The sequence below is a fragment of the Acipenser ruthenus genome, chromosome 2, assembly GCF_902713425.1.
Source record: "Acipenser ruthenus chromosome 2, fAciRut3.2 maternal haplotype, whole genome shotgun sequence".
Taxonomy (NCBI): domain Eukaryota; kingdom Metazoa; phylum Chordata; class Actinopteri; order Acipenseriformes; family Acipenseridae; genus Acipenser; species Acipenser ruthenus.
Window position 1 is genome coordinate 15,957,796 of NC_081190.1, and position 16,157 is coordinate 15,973,952.

General features: G+C 36.5%; 1 protein-coding gene across 2 annotated transcripts in view; it reads left to right on the forward strand.

Moving 5' to 3' along the window:
- Window positions 1-6,633: 6,633 nt before the first annotated feature.
- The window catches only part of LOC117403783 (A disintegrin and metalloproteinase with thrombospondin motifs 6), an 82,230-nt gene continuing 72,706 nt past the window's right edge, over window positions 6,634-16,157 (forward strand). The window contains exons 1-6 of one of the 2 annotated variants that reach the window (XM_059006613.1): window positions 6,634-7,109; window positions 10,465-10,598; window positions 11,843-12,239; window positions 12,816-13,180; window positions 14,329-14,500; window positions 15,655-15,869. In XM_059006613.1, coding sequence (XP_058862596.1) covers window positions 12,143-12,239; window positions 12,816-13,180; window positions 14,329-14,500; window positions 15,655-15,869 — 849 coding nt within the window. In that variant the 5' untranslated portion in view covers window positions 6,634-7,109; window positions 10,465-10,598; window positions 11,843-12,142. The remainder of the gene's footprint in view (window positions 7,110-10,464; window positions 10,599-11,842; window positions 12,240-12,815; window positions 13,181-14,328; window positions 14,501-15,654; window positions 15,870-16,157) is intronic. The other variant, XM_059006618.1, reaches the window with a different exon arrangement.

Genomic DNA, 16,157 nt, shown 5'->3' on the forward strand with positions numbered 1-16,157 from the left:
AAATAAGACCAATCAATGCCGCAAATTTAATAGACGGAAATTCCAGCCAATAATATTTCCAGAAGTTACTTTTCTTTTCCTGACCAGGGTGGATTGGACGAGAACGAGTAACAGCTTGTTTCCTTAGGAAGAGTGTGCAAATGTTGGTGATTCGCGGGGCTGCAGTGAGGTTGGGAAACCATCGTGATGTGGATGGAAATAGTAGTATTTTTTTTTAGTCGGGCTTGGTTTGCTGGATATACACCGTTTCCGTTTAAAAATGTAAATATCCTAAGTAATTCTGAAATCATATATTATTTGTTGTACTTAAAAAATAAATAAATAATGCAAATTTAAACATTAAATATAACCAAAGCTTTGTATTGCCCCTTCCCTTTTTGAGTGGTCTAATGCAATTTTTTCATTTCTTTCAGTTCAGACGACGTCATGAATATTAAACTGTATTAATTAAACAAGTCTGTAAAAAATGATTTTAATAACGCACAATCTGTGACTATGGCTCATGTAATATAGTGTTTATAGTTTCTGATAATCGTTACTGAGACACTCGTCGCAGCCCAGCGTCCATCTCTGCATTGATTGTTTAAAATGCAACAGTAAAAACATACAGTATTACGAAATTAGATACAAAATAAGGAATTATTGCAAGTCAAAATCTTTTTTCTTTTCATTATTTCATTGTTTGCGTCAAACAGTCAGTTGTTGCCATAAAAACAAGATCTATAGATTTTGCAGGATTGCCTTTATAATGAAGTTAGACAATTCACAAAAGCTTTATGAAAATGTGCCCCATTAACACAGATGGCACGCAATACTCGTATGCAGTACGGGTACCTAATATACATATTGTGCATACTTTTTCTCTGGCTTTGAATGAAAGAAAGCTTTTTCCAGGCACTTTCAGGTCAGTCTCTCTTACTGTATGTTTATTTCCCCCCCAGGTTTCACTTCAACTCTTTATGGTATATTCGAGAAGTTTCAGTCTGGTTTTCGTGCTGCACATAGCACCGAGACAGCCCTTGTCAGAGATGTGAATGATCTGCTGACAAGCTCTGACTCTGGCTTTCCATCAGTATTAATTCTTCTTGATCTCAGTGCTGCCTTTGATACTGTAGACTGTAATTTATTGGACCAATTGATCTTCTAATAAGCACTTAATTGGTCCAATTAAGTAATTTAGGGTACAGTTGGACCAAAAACCAGGAGGGACACCGGCCCACCAGGACCAGGATTGGAGACCCCTGCTGTAGAGGAGTCTACTGAATCATCTTGAAAGCACAGTGGGACTGTCTGGCCTTGTCCTATCCTGGTTCAAATCTTATCTGTCTGATATGTTTCAGTTAGTCTCTATTGAGGAGGTTAAATCGACATTATCAGAAGTTGTCTGTGGTGTTCCACAGGGCTCCATTCTAGGTCCCTTGTTGTTTTCATTATATATGCTACCATTAGGTGACATTATCCGCAGACACGGAGTGAACTTCCATTGCCGTGCTGATGATACCCAGCTATATTTGTCCCTAAATCCAAGAATTTCTTCTGCCTGTGTGTTATTAGCTACTTGCCTTACAGACATCAAGCATTGGATGTCACAGAATTTTCTATGTTGAATTCAGATAAAACAGAGGTTATGCTAGTGGGCTCACAGAACCAACTGAACGGAAATGTGCGATTACATGCGATTGAACCTTGCAGTCTCTCATCAAAACTTAAACTAGAAATTAAGAGTTTGGGGGCCATCTTTGATCCTGTTCTCTCATTTGAGACTCATATTAGGGAAGTTACTAAAGTATCTTTTTACCATTTGAGAAATATAGCCAAACTTAATACCAATTATTTCTGTATGCATGCCTTTGTTTAATCTAGAATTGATTATTGTAATTAACTTTTTTTTCTGGTGTCGAAAACGTATGGTATTCTGATTGCAGCTTGTTCAGAATACCACCGCTAGAATTCTGACATAAAACCAGGAAAAATTAACATTTTATCCCTGTTTTGCCCTCTTTACGCTGGCATCCTGTGCAGTGTAGAATTGATTTTAAGATTTTGTTGTTAACTTTCAAGGCCCTGAATGGATTAGCACTAAAGCGCTATATAAATGCAATAAACAAATAAATATAGAGGTACCAGGGTTGTGATTAAGAGACTTTTAGACATGGTAATACAAAAAGGTATGGAGAGGGTGGGAGAGCTAAAATGGCCTGAAAGAGCTCTTTAAAAAAAAAAAAAAAAAAAAAAGTGGTAGAATTGAAAGAGAAGTTAGGCCTTGAGAACCTGAATACACCTGGTGTGTGGTCTTAAGGACAGAATTCTTATAATCTGATATGAGCTACCGTACATTTAAAAACATTTTTTTTACAACACTGCTTACAGCAGCAAAACAATAGACAACTGGATAGGAATGTCTGTTGCAATGCGATGGGTCTGGTTTAAATATATTCCCCTTCCTTCGGGGGGGGGGGGGGGGGGGTGCTTCAGTCCATACAGTACATCAGATACAGAAGTGTTCTTGTACAACGCAGGCCTTTGTACAAAAACAGATCTGTACATGTGTTTATATTTGCATTACTATTGTTTTTTAATGCTTTTGGTTGATCTGTCAACTCTCTACGCATACCGTAGGTGCACCCTTGAATATAGCATGTCTTCTATTTGTGGTACTACGGGTTACTGGTTAAGATTTTTTTTAGTCGTCAAGTTTTTTTTAGTATTCAAGCTGGGTTTATTAGCAGAACTTGTTAGTCAATGTATTGTGCTTCTTGTATTGAACTTCATTTTTCATGACAATTTTATACCCGGACGGCACGGTGGCGTAGTGGTTAGCGCTGCTGCCTCACAGCGCCAGGGTCCTAGGTTCGAATCCGGCCTTGGGTACTGTCTGTGTGGAGTTTGCATGTTTTCCCCGTGTTAGCGTGGGTTTTCTCTGGGTACTCTGGTTTCCTCCCACAGTCCAAAGACATGCTGTCCAGGTTGATTGGTCATTCTAAATTGCTCTCTGTATGTGTGGTGCCCTGCGATGGACTGGCATCCCATCCAGGGTGTAGTCTCGCCTTGCACCCTGTGTATGCCGGGTTAGGCTCCGGCTCACCGCGACCCTGTAAAGGAGTAAGCGGTTAATGATAATGGATGGAATTTTATACCCAAGTACCATGTTACAACCTAACTGTTGTATGCTAAATTACTTTGGTGAGTGTCATGCTTTTGTAGGATTGTCTGTTTTAATAGATTATCATAGTCTGTAGGATTATATTGTGACCAATCACGGTTTCTAAAGTATGATAGGTCTCCTAACCTGTCTAGCCAATAAGATATAAGTCATGTACCACTACTAAGAGGTTATCGGGCATGAAGGAACTGTCAGATTAGGAGCAACGCGTTCTTCCCAAGATTGTGAACTCGGCTGTAAATTCCAGAGCAAAATCCATGTTGAAATACTAGGTAATAAAGTGGTTTGCAATGTTTCAGTTATTTTCCAAATGTTTTTTAATCCCCCTAGAAATTTTCATTTTTCTTTTTCTGGTGTTACATGCAAATATCATGGGAACCGGTTTTGTGTTATGCAATATCAGCTTTTAAATCTGCTTATCTAATGTGATTTAAAAATACATAAATAAATGGTCCAAAACAGGATGTGGAATTGATGCCAGTGTACATACTTAAAGCGTATGATGAAAGCGTTAGATATTATGAATTACCATATTGTCCAATTCAAAAATGTATGGCATAAATCTGTTAGCACCAACTATTTATCAAAGTTGAAAGTCTGTGCTTCAAAAATAGGTAGGATTAAAGGCTATAATGTCCCATGGTAACTGTGAACAATATTTTTAAAAGAACTTGATAAGATCTTAAAAACACAACAGCTAGGTTTATGAATAAACTTTGAGATAAGGGACAAAACCTTTGAAATTACAGGTGGTTTGTTTTATGTTATGTTTTAAACCACTGTGCTATTACCTGTTGCCAAATTAAGGTAACAAAAGGCAAGAAACATCATGGTCTATTTACTAGACTGTGATCATGTATCTGAGTTAATGTACCTGTTGATGCGGATCAAATCTGTTTTTCTTTCCCATGTAACAATTGTACAAGTGAATTACAAGTGTGTGTTTATTTTGCTGTTGCAACAAAAATGTAATTAGATTACAAGAGAAAGGAATGTAGTCTAGCTACATCAATGAGGTAGCTTTTAGTACTATCTAGTAATAATACATTATTTAGCAATAGCTGTCTACAGATGTATTAAACTGTTAAGGTTTGCAACCATGTGAGCCCAAGGGATCTTTGAAATCTGTACTAGAAACCAAACAATAGGTCTTGGTTTTCAAGGAAATACAGAACTCAAACCACTGTCACGCTGGTAACAATAAAGCCCCATACAATAATAATAGATTAACTTGTGGATGCTACAGTGTCTTGTTATGTCTGTATGTACACTCAACTATAATTCCACGTAACCCCCTGTGGATTATGAAAGTATACATCTGTTTCAAGACAGGAGGTCATTTGGAGCCTGTCACGCTGGAATGTTTTTAAGAATAGGAAGGTAACTGGATTGTCACTGAGCTTTTAACATCATCCATACATCTGCTGCTACCGCTGTAAATACAAAATAATCTGTAGAGAGGAGTTGAATTCTCAATAAATGTTTTATTTGGTTAATTGTACAATTGTGTGTAAAACAATAATTATATTGCAAAAAAACATACAAACACAGTGTGTGAGAGTGTGTGAATATGTTGAATTTGTTTTGTCAATTTGTGTTTCTTTGATTATACACTTTTTAATAAATAATTAATCAGTGTAAAAAAAAGTGGGTGAGTAGTACTGTGGGAGTTATGGTTAGGAATGGTAAGCCATCGTCAATATCGGCAGCAAAGGGATCATTTATGGTGATTGTAAAATAAGCCTATGGGTGTAGGTTAAAGATCATATTTACAAAAGATTTCAATCCTCCTCTGAGACAGGGATCTTAACCTTTCAGTTGTTCTACTGATGTCACTGCCTGCAGAATTGCATGATGAGTGTGTCAAACATGCCTCTCAAAGATGTGCTACTAGTCTCCAACAAATTGAATCACCTCAACGGGCATCAAACACTATGAGACATTAATCGTTTTAACGAAGACGGATGGTCCTGTTACCGATATTTATTTTACAGAGTTGCAACCAGTCCTGTAGATATTCTTCATAATAATTGCAATGTAGTTCAGTGTCACCACAGGGTGGCGTACCTTGAACAAGACATTTTATTCTAGACACCATAAGTAACTTTACAGGCAGATTCTGCGCTTACTATTACCCAGGAGAAGAGTGTGAACCATGCCACACAAAACTTTTTATTATAATATATTCCAAACGTTTATATATATATATATATATATATATATATATATATATATATATATATATATATATATATATATATATATATATATATATAAGAATAATTCAGATCGTTTTAAATGTTTTTTCCACCTGCTGAGGCAATAGTAAACCCAATTATAAGGTATATTTGTTTATTCGTTTATTTTTAAAAAGTTGATAAAGTACCAACAACAACGTGGTGTATTTAGGTGTCAGAAAGCCAGACACCCAGAAGGCAGTCCTGATTTATGACTCTGTCGACTGTTGTATTGCCCGTCTAATCCCCCAAAACTAATGGAACATAACCATGGCATTCTAAATCATTGTTCTTCGGCCAAGTGCTTTGTAGATCAATCACAGGAATTACACCTACAACGTCCGGCGTGGGATGGAAAAATGACACGGAAAATAAAATCATCTTTGAAAGACACAGCAGCTGGAAATGTTGTATTTGAAGATGAAGCAATATGCTGTGATCAGGAAACAGGGGTCGTGTCCATCGTGACCAATAAATGATACAATGTATAATTGTATTATGTTCAGTGATTGTTCGCTGTACACACGGTTACAGTCAATACATTTTATCACGTAAAAGTGAATATTTTATTTAATTCGCAACATACGCATCAATATTAACGACTGGCACTTTACATGAAGTTTACTGTAACAAATGAAAGTATACAGTGGGTGACTCAATGGTATAGCACTGATTTGAGTCAGTTTTCAGTTTTCATCGCATGTGTGTGTCACTTAATTTCCAGTTTCTACGGGTGTCCCACTCCCATTTACCACATTACCAGCCACTTATGTAGTTGATCATTCATAAAATATATATATAGTAATTAACATAGCCCGCGTATAATTGAAAGGAATATCACACAACAAGTAAATCTTTCGCAATGAAAACCAGTATTATAAATTAAATTTTACTTTGTAAACGTATTTCAGACAAACGGTAATAAGTAGTAATAAGTCGAGTCAATGACATTGTTCTGCTTTTAGTGAGGTTATTTTTTATAAATGCATCTGAACTAGGAGGCGAGGGATGAACGAATCTCTGTGACTTTCATGCAACTTTAAAGCCAAGAACACTACTAGCCTAATCCTTGCTGAATGATTTTTTTTACCCCGATTGTACCCCGACTCCCTCCCCCTTCACGTGATTCTCCACTGGAACATGCGCACAGTTTACTTTTAAGCGGAGGCACATCTGCACACACTGACGTCAGCCCGAACCTCCCAGAGTAGGCTGCCAGCTCTAAAACTTGGCTATAGGCCGGGTGCTGTGATCAAGGGGACACAACTTTGCTTCCTTGCATGCTTTCTTACAGTGTACTTTAATATGCAAGTTGTGTTTCTTTTCGCAAAACAAAAAATAACAACAACAATAAATAAATAAATAACACAACCCTACGATTTTTAAAATATATATATATACTTATATATTTAATTTAAAAAGTTAACTCATAGTGGGGAAATAAATCAAATTAGCAGACTTGTTTCATGAGTGAATTGATGGAATTACACTTACTGCCAGGTCCGATGCTGCAGTAAAGAGCCCTTTTTACAAATACAGTAGCGGGGAAACTGCAAAATTCCTTTTGTCGGCAAGAAGATAGTTCTTATAGATTTAAGAAGAAAGGGAAAAGAAAAGCGAATGCAGTGAATGTGTACGGGACTTCTGTGCAGGCAACTCTATTGTCTGCGGTCTATACAGCGCAGCTCCTGACAATGAGGATGAAAACGGTAACTATCGCTTTACTTGGTTTAACAATACCGATCTGGCTGTAAGCTTGTCTTCTAGTTCTGTGTGCTTTTGTGATTGCCTCCTTGTACGTTTTTATAATGCACCATATATTTTAACAGTGTAGTCGTTTTAGTGCATGCTATTATGACTGTTAACGTTAAAAGTCATGCAGGGTGAACTGGATACGTTTAAAAGATGAGTTGTATTTAAATAATAAAACAACTTTGCGACTTGAAAGTTGTATCGCTAAATCAGACTGATGACACGCAGTTTCCACATCAGATCTGCTAAAGCTGTTTTATTGATACAGTGCGATTACAGTGCAGTTTAGGATATGTTAAACTTTTAATGGGCTAATCATCTAGATGTGCGCGTGTGTTTTTCATTTACTTGTGGTCACTTGGGATTTGATTGCTGCTAAAAAAAACGTTGCAGACCGTAATTAGAAGTGAGAATGAATAAAGAAGTTAATTCTTTTTTCTCCCTTATCCAACTTTAATTAATTTAAACGCGGGGTCTGCTGCTGAGCTGTGTTAAAATCAAAACCCAATTTCTTATATTGTACTGAAGAGGCTCTTGTTTTTATTGAGCTGCCGGTGTAATGCATTTGGGCTAGTTGCCAACTGTCTGGGTCACACGCGTTTTATCCAAATAGAGTTAGCGCTGCTGTCTGGATTTAGACTGCTGGATGTTAACTAAACTAAACCCAGACAATTTCTGAAGATCACAGCAAGATGTACCATCTACAGTCTAGTAGTATTTAGTATACTGTTTTAGCGGAATGGATGATCTTTTTTGTATGTCTTGATATTAATTTAAAATCACAGTCCAATAGGTTTAAAAAAATAGTATAGGTTATATAACATCACAGTTGGATTTTTTTGTACTTTTTTGTAATTATAATAGACAGACTTAGAGCGGATAGATACATCAACAGCAGTAGAATCTTATTACTGTATCTGCACTGACAACACTTTTCATATTATTATTGTTATTATGATTATTATTATTCAGGGCGACTTGCAGGTGCAACAGGGCAGTACAGGGTTACAGTGCAAGATTCATATTTAAATACAGTATAGTTTATAGTAAGTGCAAATAATACTTCTAAAACACAATATGAAATAGGATGCAACAAGGATTACATGAGATTATATCTACAATGACATAATAGTAGTGCAGTAGTGCAAGGATAGTGCGTTAGCTGAGGATCCAGTAACGTCGTGCGTAGATCAGGGAAATCCAGTGCATAGTAGGGGGTAAATCAAGAGATCTCTACAAGTGCAGTCTAAACAGCTTTACCCCAATTCGGTTGTTAAACGCATTTTCTCCACTAGCCAACTGAGAAAAGAAAACAGTAGCCCATCATAGTTAATTCTAATATACTTAACTGTTACACACTGCCTGCGTATGTTTAAAAATGCACTGTATACAACATTGATATCGCATTTCGATTTCAAGACCACCTCACTAACATACTTTGCATAAAATATTTTCTCAACGAAGTTGTTACTGTAGGAGAAAGGGAGACAAAAATCGACCACACCCTATAAATACAGACTTAATTTGCTAAACAAAATACCAACAAAATAATTATAGTACAGGCGAAAATAAAGTGACTTTACCGGGGCTGGGGAAAATAAGCAAACACTGGTGGGGAAGGGCAAAAATAATATAAATACAACTTCCAACAAACACTAGCAGAAAAAACAACACTTACTAGAGGTGTTCCCAGTTAAAGGAAGTGGTATCATAATACAGTCATCCCTCGCATATCGGGACTGCGGTGGGACCAGAGTAAGGCCGGATATGTAAAAAGTCGGATGAATGAAACCTGTTTTAAATACTATTATACACAGCTATAACAATTACTATCACGTGACACTACTCAATGGCAGCGCATGGAGCACATATAATACAATACAGTGTACGAAAACTTTGAGTATCTGAACTAATATTCTCTGTTCAGTAATAAACTAATGTTGCTAAAGAGGTTGATCATGGCGGATAAACGGTTAGGGCAGATACAGGACGGATTGTCTATCTCACTTTACTGACCCTTACGGTGTCACAATGCAATAGGCATATGTAATTTGTCCTACCGTTATGATGGATTGCTTTTTTTTTTTCATGGTCACTTTTTAAAATCTTGTTCAGAAAATTGAATACGAAACCGAATTATGCAATTTCCATTATGAAACACTTCATTCATAATCGAGCACACAGTAGTGCTTCAGCCGGGGGCGGGAGTGTATGAGTTGCTCCTCCAATTAAAACCAGTGCTCAGACTACGTCACCTGTCATTGATAGTACTGTGATTATAGAGATAGGAGTTTAATTATAACGGAGGCTTGTCTCTTCTGATGAAATAAATAAATAAATAAATAAATAAATAAATAAATAAATAATAATAACATTAAATCGATTTTAACACGTTTGTCAGTTATGATTGAGACACGAATGTCTTAACAGGTATCAGTTGAATTCTTAAAGGAGAGTCTAAAAGTTGTGTAAAAACACCAAAAATCATAAGCCATGTACAGTAAATAAATAAATGTATATTAACAGTTAAGTAATCTGAAAAGAATAATCGCATCGGCGGTACGATAATGGTCGGTATTGATTAGAGGGCGAGCATTATAATTGCATTATTACAGAAATGTTATGCCATCTAATTATTGAAACAGTGCTAAAATCAAAATCGCTAATCTATCCGGTTATGTTTTCAGCCCGAGTACTGTCGCATTTCCTAGCACATACGCTCGGGTTGTTGTTTGTCTGGGCCCCACCTCCTCCACACTAGATCCAGCACCAGTAGTAGAAGCAGACATTGTATGTACATGATACTTTATTTTCATGTGCTTTAACATTGTTCCTGTATTGCCACTGTAAGAGCACAGCCTATACATTTCGGTTTTTGGGCTCCCTTTTTATCGAAATATGCCCATAGGCTTCGCTTTCGAGCTCCCAAATATGACATTGCTAGTCACGTGAGTAAAAACATGCTGGAAATTGGGAGGTGAATATCCAGTGTTTGATGCCACATGACAAAGATAGGAAGTAGACAAAAAAAAAAACACTCTCAGTTGCCGTTATTTTCAGACACTCCCTTGTTCTTAATATTTGACCTGCACATTTTTGACAAAGTTTAAACGATTAAGCAAAACCAGAAACGTTTGACACTTTGCTAACGTTTAAACTGTAATCGATTAACACCCCAAGTGATCGCGTTACCGCCGTTATGACTGCTAGATGATCAGCATAGACTTTGTAACAAGCAGTCAAATGAAATTTGTATTGATTTTTGCCAACCTCTTCCCTTTTTCATTTTACCTCTCCCCTTTATCACTTTAGCATCCAAATGCACTTTCTGACACCGGCTGTTAAGATTTATCAGAAGGTGTTTGACGAGCTAAAAAAAAACACAAAAAAAACACCTCGGTTCTGAACACTTCCACCCGACGAAAGCAGTCCACCACTGACAGCACGTAAGTTTGGCGTGGAAACCCATTTTTGATAGGCACTCTAGTTATACAACTTTGCATTCTGTCCCAGCAAAAGTCTATATTTGCAAAAGCACAGATATGCGGAAAGTGGTGAAATGTATAATGCATAACTCTATTATAATAGTTTCAGTTTTCATGTTGGAATTTTAAGAAACCAACTTAATTGCATTTTGGTAATAAAAGGGATAGCTTGAAAAACCTGGCAGTCCTCCAACAACACAGCAGTGAAACCGATATAAGGCGACTCTGCTTATCATAGGGTAACATTTGTGAGGTTCTTTTTTTTATTGTATTATTATGATTTGCTTCGTGATAACCAAACTAGAAGTGGTCCAAAATATCTTAAATATATGAATCCATGACTTATTTTACTCCTAGGTAAATTACATAAACAACTTTTTTTTATGGACCCTAACAATATGTATTAATTAACCAACTCAACAGTGACTCGTATTTTTATGGAATGACAATCCAATGCTTAACTTTTAAATGTAATTTATTCAAAACCCTAATTTAAATATCTTTATTAGTCGCACACTAGGCGTCATCTACACACTCCTAGTGAAATGACCGGTTGTCAACGCCAGATGTTGCAGTTACTGGAGGCGCAGGCAGAAATTTCTGCACAACCTCTTTTTAACTTTGTCAATTTGTTGTTAGGACTAGAAGTGGTAACTCGGGACTTTGACCCAGGGGAGTTGTTTTGATTAACACACTTTCTTCTACTGTCTAAAATGTGCTTTACCAATGCACAAAAACTACTGTGCACCTTTCCTGTATGTAATATCTGCCCGGCAGTAGAGTTCTGATCATATGAAGCAACAATGCAAGACTGCATATATTACCAAAAACGCTACCAGGAGGTTGCATTGTGTCTGGCAAGCCACTAGCTCATTAAAACTCCAAACCCCTATAACAAGAGTCAACTTGTTATTGGAAAATGTGCTAGTGGGCTGTTTGTTGAAAAGTGCAACTAGTTTTGCAGCTGCTGAAAACAGAAGCCTTATGTTTTCCACTTTGTTTTTGTCATGTTTTATGTTGAGCAAAAATACATGTTAAAAATGTGTTATTACATTCATTATACATTTAATTGTGTAAATGGATTATTAGGTATATAATGTTCTTGTTTGCTGACCTGTTCCAAAACCGTATAATGAATTATGTGTAGCAATATATAAATGTTGAGACGTGCATATTCAGATAATACTGTCTTGTCATTCTTTCAGGTACACACATGGATAATCCAGGACAAACCTCCAATGTAGCTCAGCTGCAGTGGAATTACGTTAAATTGTTTTGCTGAACCATTTCTGTGCTCATAGCAAGGAAATGAATCCAGACACAGAAGGAAACAGAACCCTTTAGCAAAAGTCCAATCTAAAAAAGAAACTGGGCACGTGGACCAAGTTCAGGAGTAACAAAAAAAGAAAATAATAGCTGGACTTGTTATGGTGCTATACTGGAGTAAAGGAATGTGTTTAGCCCACCGGTAGCCTCCCTCGCCCAAGTCAGAACTTCTCTACATTATGGAAATTTTGTGGAAGATGTTGACTTGGATGTTGAGCCTAGTCATGGCTGCTTCTGAATTTCATAGCGACAACAGACATTCACACAGTTCCCAAGGTAGGCTTGTATTGCCAGCATGTCTGTTTTTTCATTGTGTGCATGGCCAATGTGACAATGTGCTTTCAACAGATTGCACCTTCACCTAGATAATTCCCCAGAAACCTGTTCAATACAAAAGCCTTATGAGCTCCACCTAGGATACAAGCCTGTACTCCCGAAGTAATTCAAATTGATATAAATAATTACAGTTCCTTATCAGAAGGACATTTAAGGAAAGTGAAGGAATGTTTGGTTGCCACGAGTAAAATGTCTTTAATTGTTAAAGAAATACTCTTTATGCACTGGGTTTGAAATAGTAGGTAAAACAAGCTGAAGTAATGTTTGTAATTTCTGTTATCAGAAAAGGTACAATCAATAAGTTCTGAAATGATTGTTGAAACTCATCATTGTCTATTTTTTTATTTAGTAGAAACCTGTTTCTATTAGAGTAATTAGGTGAAGTCGTCTGTGTGTGATTTTCATGAGTGAAAGCTTGTGGATGAAGTGGATTTGACTAATGTTACTAGTACTTGTCACGTCCTGTTTTTTCTTTCACGCCTACTTCTTTGACGGGCTCACCTTGTGATCACAAAGAGGAGTTCCTTTCATACCTTGAGCACTACCAGCTGACAGTCCCGGTGAGAGTGGATCAGAACGGGGACTTGATGAGTTATACTGTGAAACACAACAGACACTTGCGACGAAGGAGGAGTGTGGACCCCATCGACCAAGACCTTGCAGAATCCAGGCTGTTTTATAAACTCTCTGCCTACGGAAGGCACTTTCATTTAAACCTGACACTGAACACTCATTTAGTGTCCAAACATTTTATTGTAGAATATTGGGCTAGAGATGGACCAGAGTGGAGACACGATTTTATAGATAATTGTCATTACATTGGATACCTACAAGATCAACGGAGCACAACAGCAGTGGCACTGAGCAACTGTAATGGTTTGGTGAGTAGATTTTTTTAGTCATATGAATATCTGTGTATTGTAACATTTCTGTTTGTACTATTTATCCTCTTTGACCCAGTATAGATAGAAAATATGTTTGTGACTAAACTTTTTTTAAGGGTTATTTATTGTGCCTTTGATTAAATCTGGACAACAAACAGAAATAAAACATTTACTCCCAAACAGATGCACATGGCTAATTTGCATATAGATCTTGGCAGCTTAATAGTGTGGTATCATCTCAAGTTGCCATAGAAGTTTACAGCATTTTATTTTTTATTTTTTACAAAACAAAAATTAGTAGCTGAAGCTTTTGAAAGGTTCTTCATCACTTTAGTTTGCTAATAATTGCTATACATTTGTTTTTTTAAGTGGTATACCACAGTAGCAAAGTATTTAAAGCATAAAAAATGTGGTAAAGCTTGTTAAAAAAACAGTGTAAAAGTGTAAACTGCAAAATTAACTTGCAAATTTGCCAAACTTTTATAAACACTTTAAGGAAATGAGGTGCTTCATTGCCAGTTTCCACCAATATCAGTTAAATCTGCAGAGAGGAGAAACCGACATTCTGTCGTCTTAATAGCTTATTATAAAAGCATTGAGTGTTTCCTGCAAAAGAACTATGTTTCTCAGATGATTTAGACAACATACCTGCCAACTCTACTGATTTAATCAGTTTATTGGGAGACTGTGTAGAGTTCCCAGTTGCCGTTTTTAAATTTCACCCGTCTAAGCTGCAAATAAAGTGACTGTGTTGGTGAGTGCTGTGCAGAATTCAAAGCCAGCATGTTATGGAATTTATAAATGTGTTGCAAACTGCCATTAAGCTCTTCCCTCCAGACCAAAGGCATCAGGTACAGATAAACACCTACACAAATGTGACTGTGGTTAATTGATTGCTTATCGGTTTCAGCATTTGAACCAACCTGAAAGCTTTCCAATGACAATTACAATAATTTGGTATGTAAACTGTAACTCCTGTTAGACACACATAGTATATTGATGGTATGCATGCAGGCCTGTATCTATATGTCTAAAGTGCAAGATGAAACCTCAAGCCCATTCACAAGCGGGTGTTATGTTTGAATAATCTTGTGCTTTGTTTCATACTTTATAACCTCTTTTTCGATGCTCTGTTTTTCAACAAGCACGGTGTTATTACAACAGAAGAAGAACAGTATTTTATTGAGCCATTAAAGAATATATCTTCCGGAAATTCCAGTGATTTAAACTTTGAAGAAGGACAACCCCATGTTATTTATAAAAAAACTTCTCTTCGGCAACAGCAACACAATGGGGAATCAAACTGTGGCGTTTCAGGTAACTAGCATGACATACAGATTACTTGATTGTTTATTAATAGACAGGTAAATAAACTGTAGATGCAGTTTGATATAGATAGATGAATTGCACATAAAATTTATTGCATGAGAAAGCGTTTCTTATGTTATTCTGAATGTGATGCATGCTATCTGTTGTACAATGTCATGCAGCAGTTTGGAGTAGTGGTTAGGGCTCTGAACTCTTGACCGGAGGGTTGTGGGTTAAATCCCCGGTGGGGACACTGCTGCTGTACCCTTGAGCAAGGTACTTTACCTAGATTGCTCCAGTAAAAACAACCCAACTGTATAAATGGGTAATTGTATGTAAAAATAATTTGATATCTTGTAACCATTGTAAGTCGCCCTGGATAAGGGCGTCTGCTAATAAATAAATAATAATAATAATGCCATAATCAAGATTGTTTTGCTATTTTAACTTGTGTGTTTTGCATCATAAATCAACTGGAAAATGTGATTGAACATCTCTAATATACAGTATATATACATATATATATATATATATATATATATATATATATATATATATATATATATATTTGAAGGGGCTCAGATTCACTTATTGTATTACTTGTATTGTAACGCTTGAAATGTTTTTGCTTACGATTGTAAGTCGCCCTGGATAAGGGCGTCTGCTAAGAAATAAATAATAATAATAATAATAATAAACCCAGTACGTGCCATGTTACTGATATTTTTTAGATCTCACAATAGCAGGTTATCGAATGTCTAGACAATAAACAGAAAACAAGCTGCAGTGTGGTTGTAGGAAGAGCTTTATTTGGATACATGTGCCACAAATATGACTTTAGCCTAAAAGGCTGTTGCAATTATATTGAACTCCTACATTTATATCTAAATGTCTCTATATGGAGTGGGTAATGCCTCATTTGGTCAACCCAAAAGATATGCATAAACAATTGTGATAATGTGGAAAAAGATATTACAGGCATACGACCAGCGCAATGAGTAATGAGTTTATTTCTAAACACTACACAATGTTCTGTAACCATTTAATGGCAGGATATTGAAAATCCATGCATGCTGTATGCAGTGGTGCGGTACGGAGCACCACACATCAACTGCTTAATGTATGACCTAACTAAAGTGGATAATTATATTGATTCCCTACAGATGTCACAAGAAGCGATAAACCTTGGTGGCAGAGCGATCCGTCTGCTTCTTCAGCTTCCATTCCAGTTAATAATGCATCAAGCAGCGTCCATCGACAGAAGAGATCAGTCAGCTCAGAACGCTTTGTGGAAACCTTGGTGGTAGCTGACAAAATGATGGTGGGATACCACGGCCGCAAGGACATTGAGCATTATATTTTATCAGTAATGAACATTGTAAGTTTGATCCCTCTTTATTTCCCAACACACTGTTGACCTACCTGTTCACAGAATTGCAAATCCTTCATACCCCTCAACAGTAATATATATAAAACAAATAAAAACATTTGCAGTAATTATTTAATTATGAGCTGTATTCGTAAAGCGTTTGGAATGCAAGTAAATGTATTGTAGTCCTATGTGATAGAAAATGTTTCAAATTCGAGAGCGTTGTTCATATTTTCAACTAATAAGAATTGCATTGGTTTTGTAAGAGTTTGGTTAAATCACGGCATAACTTACAGG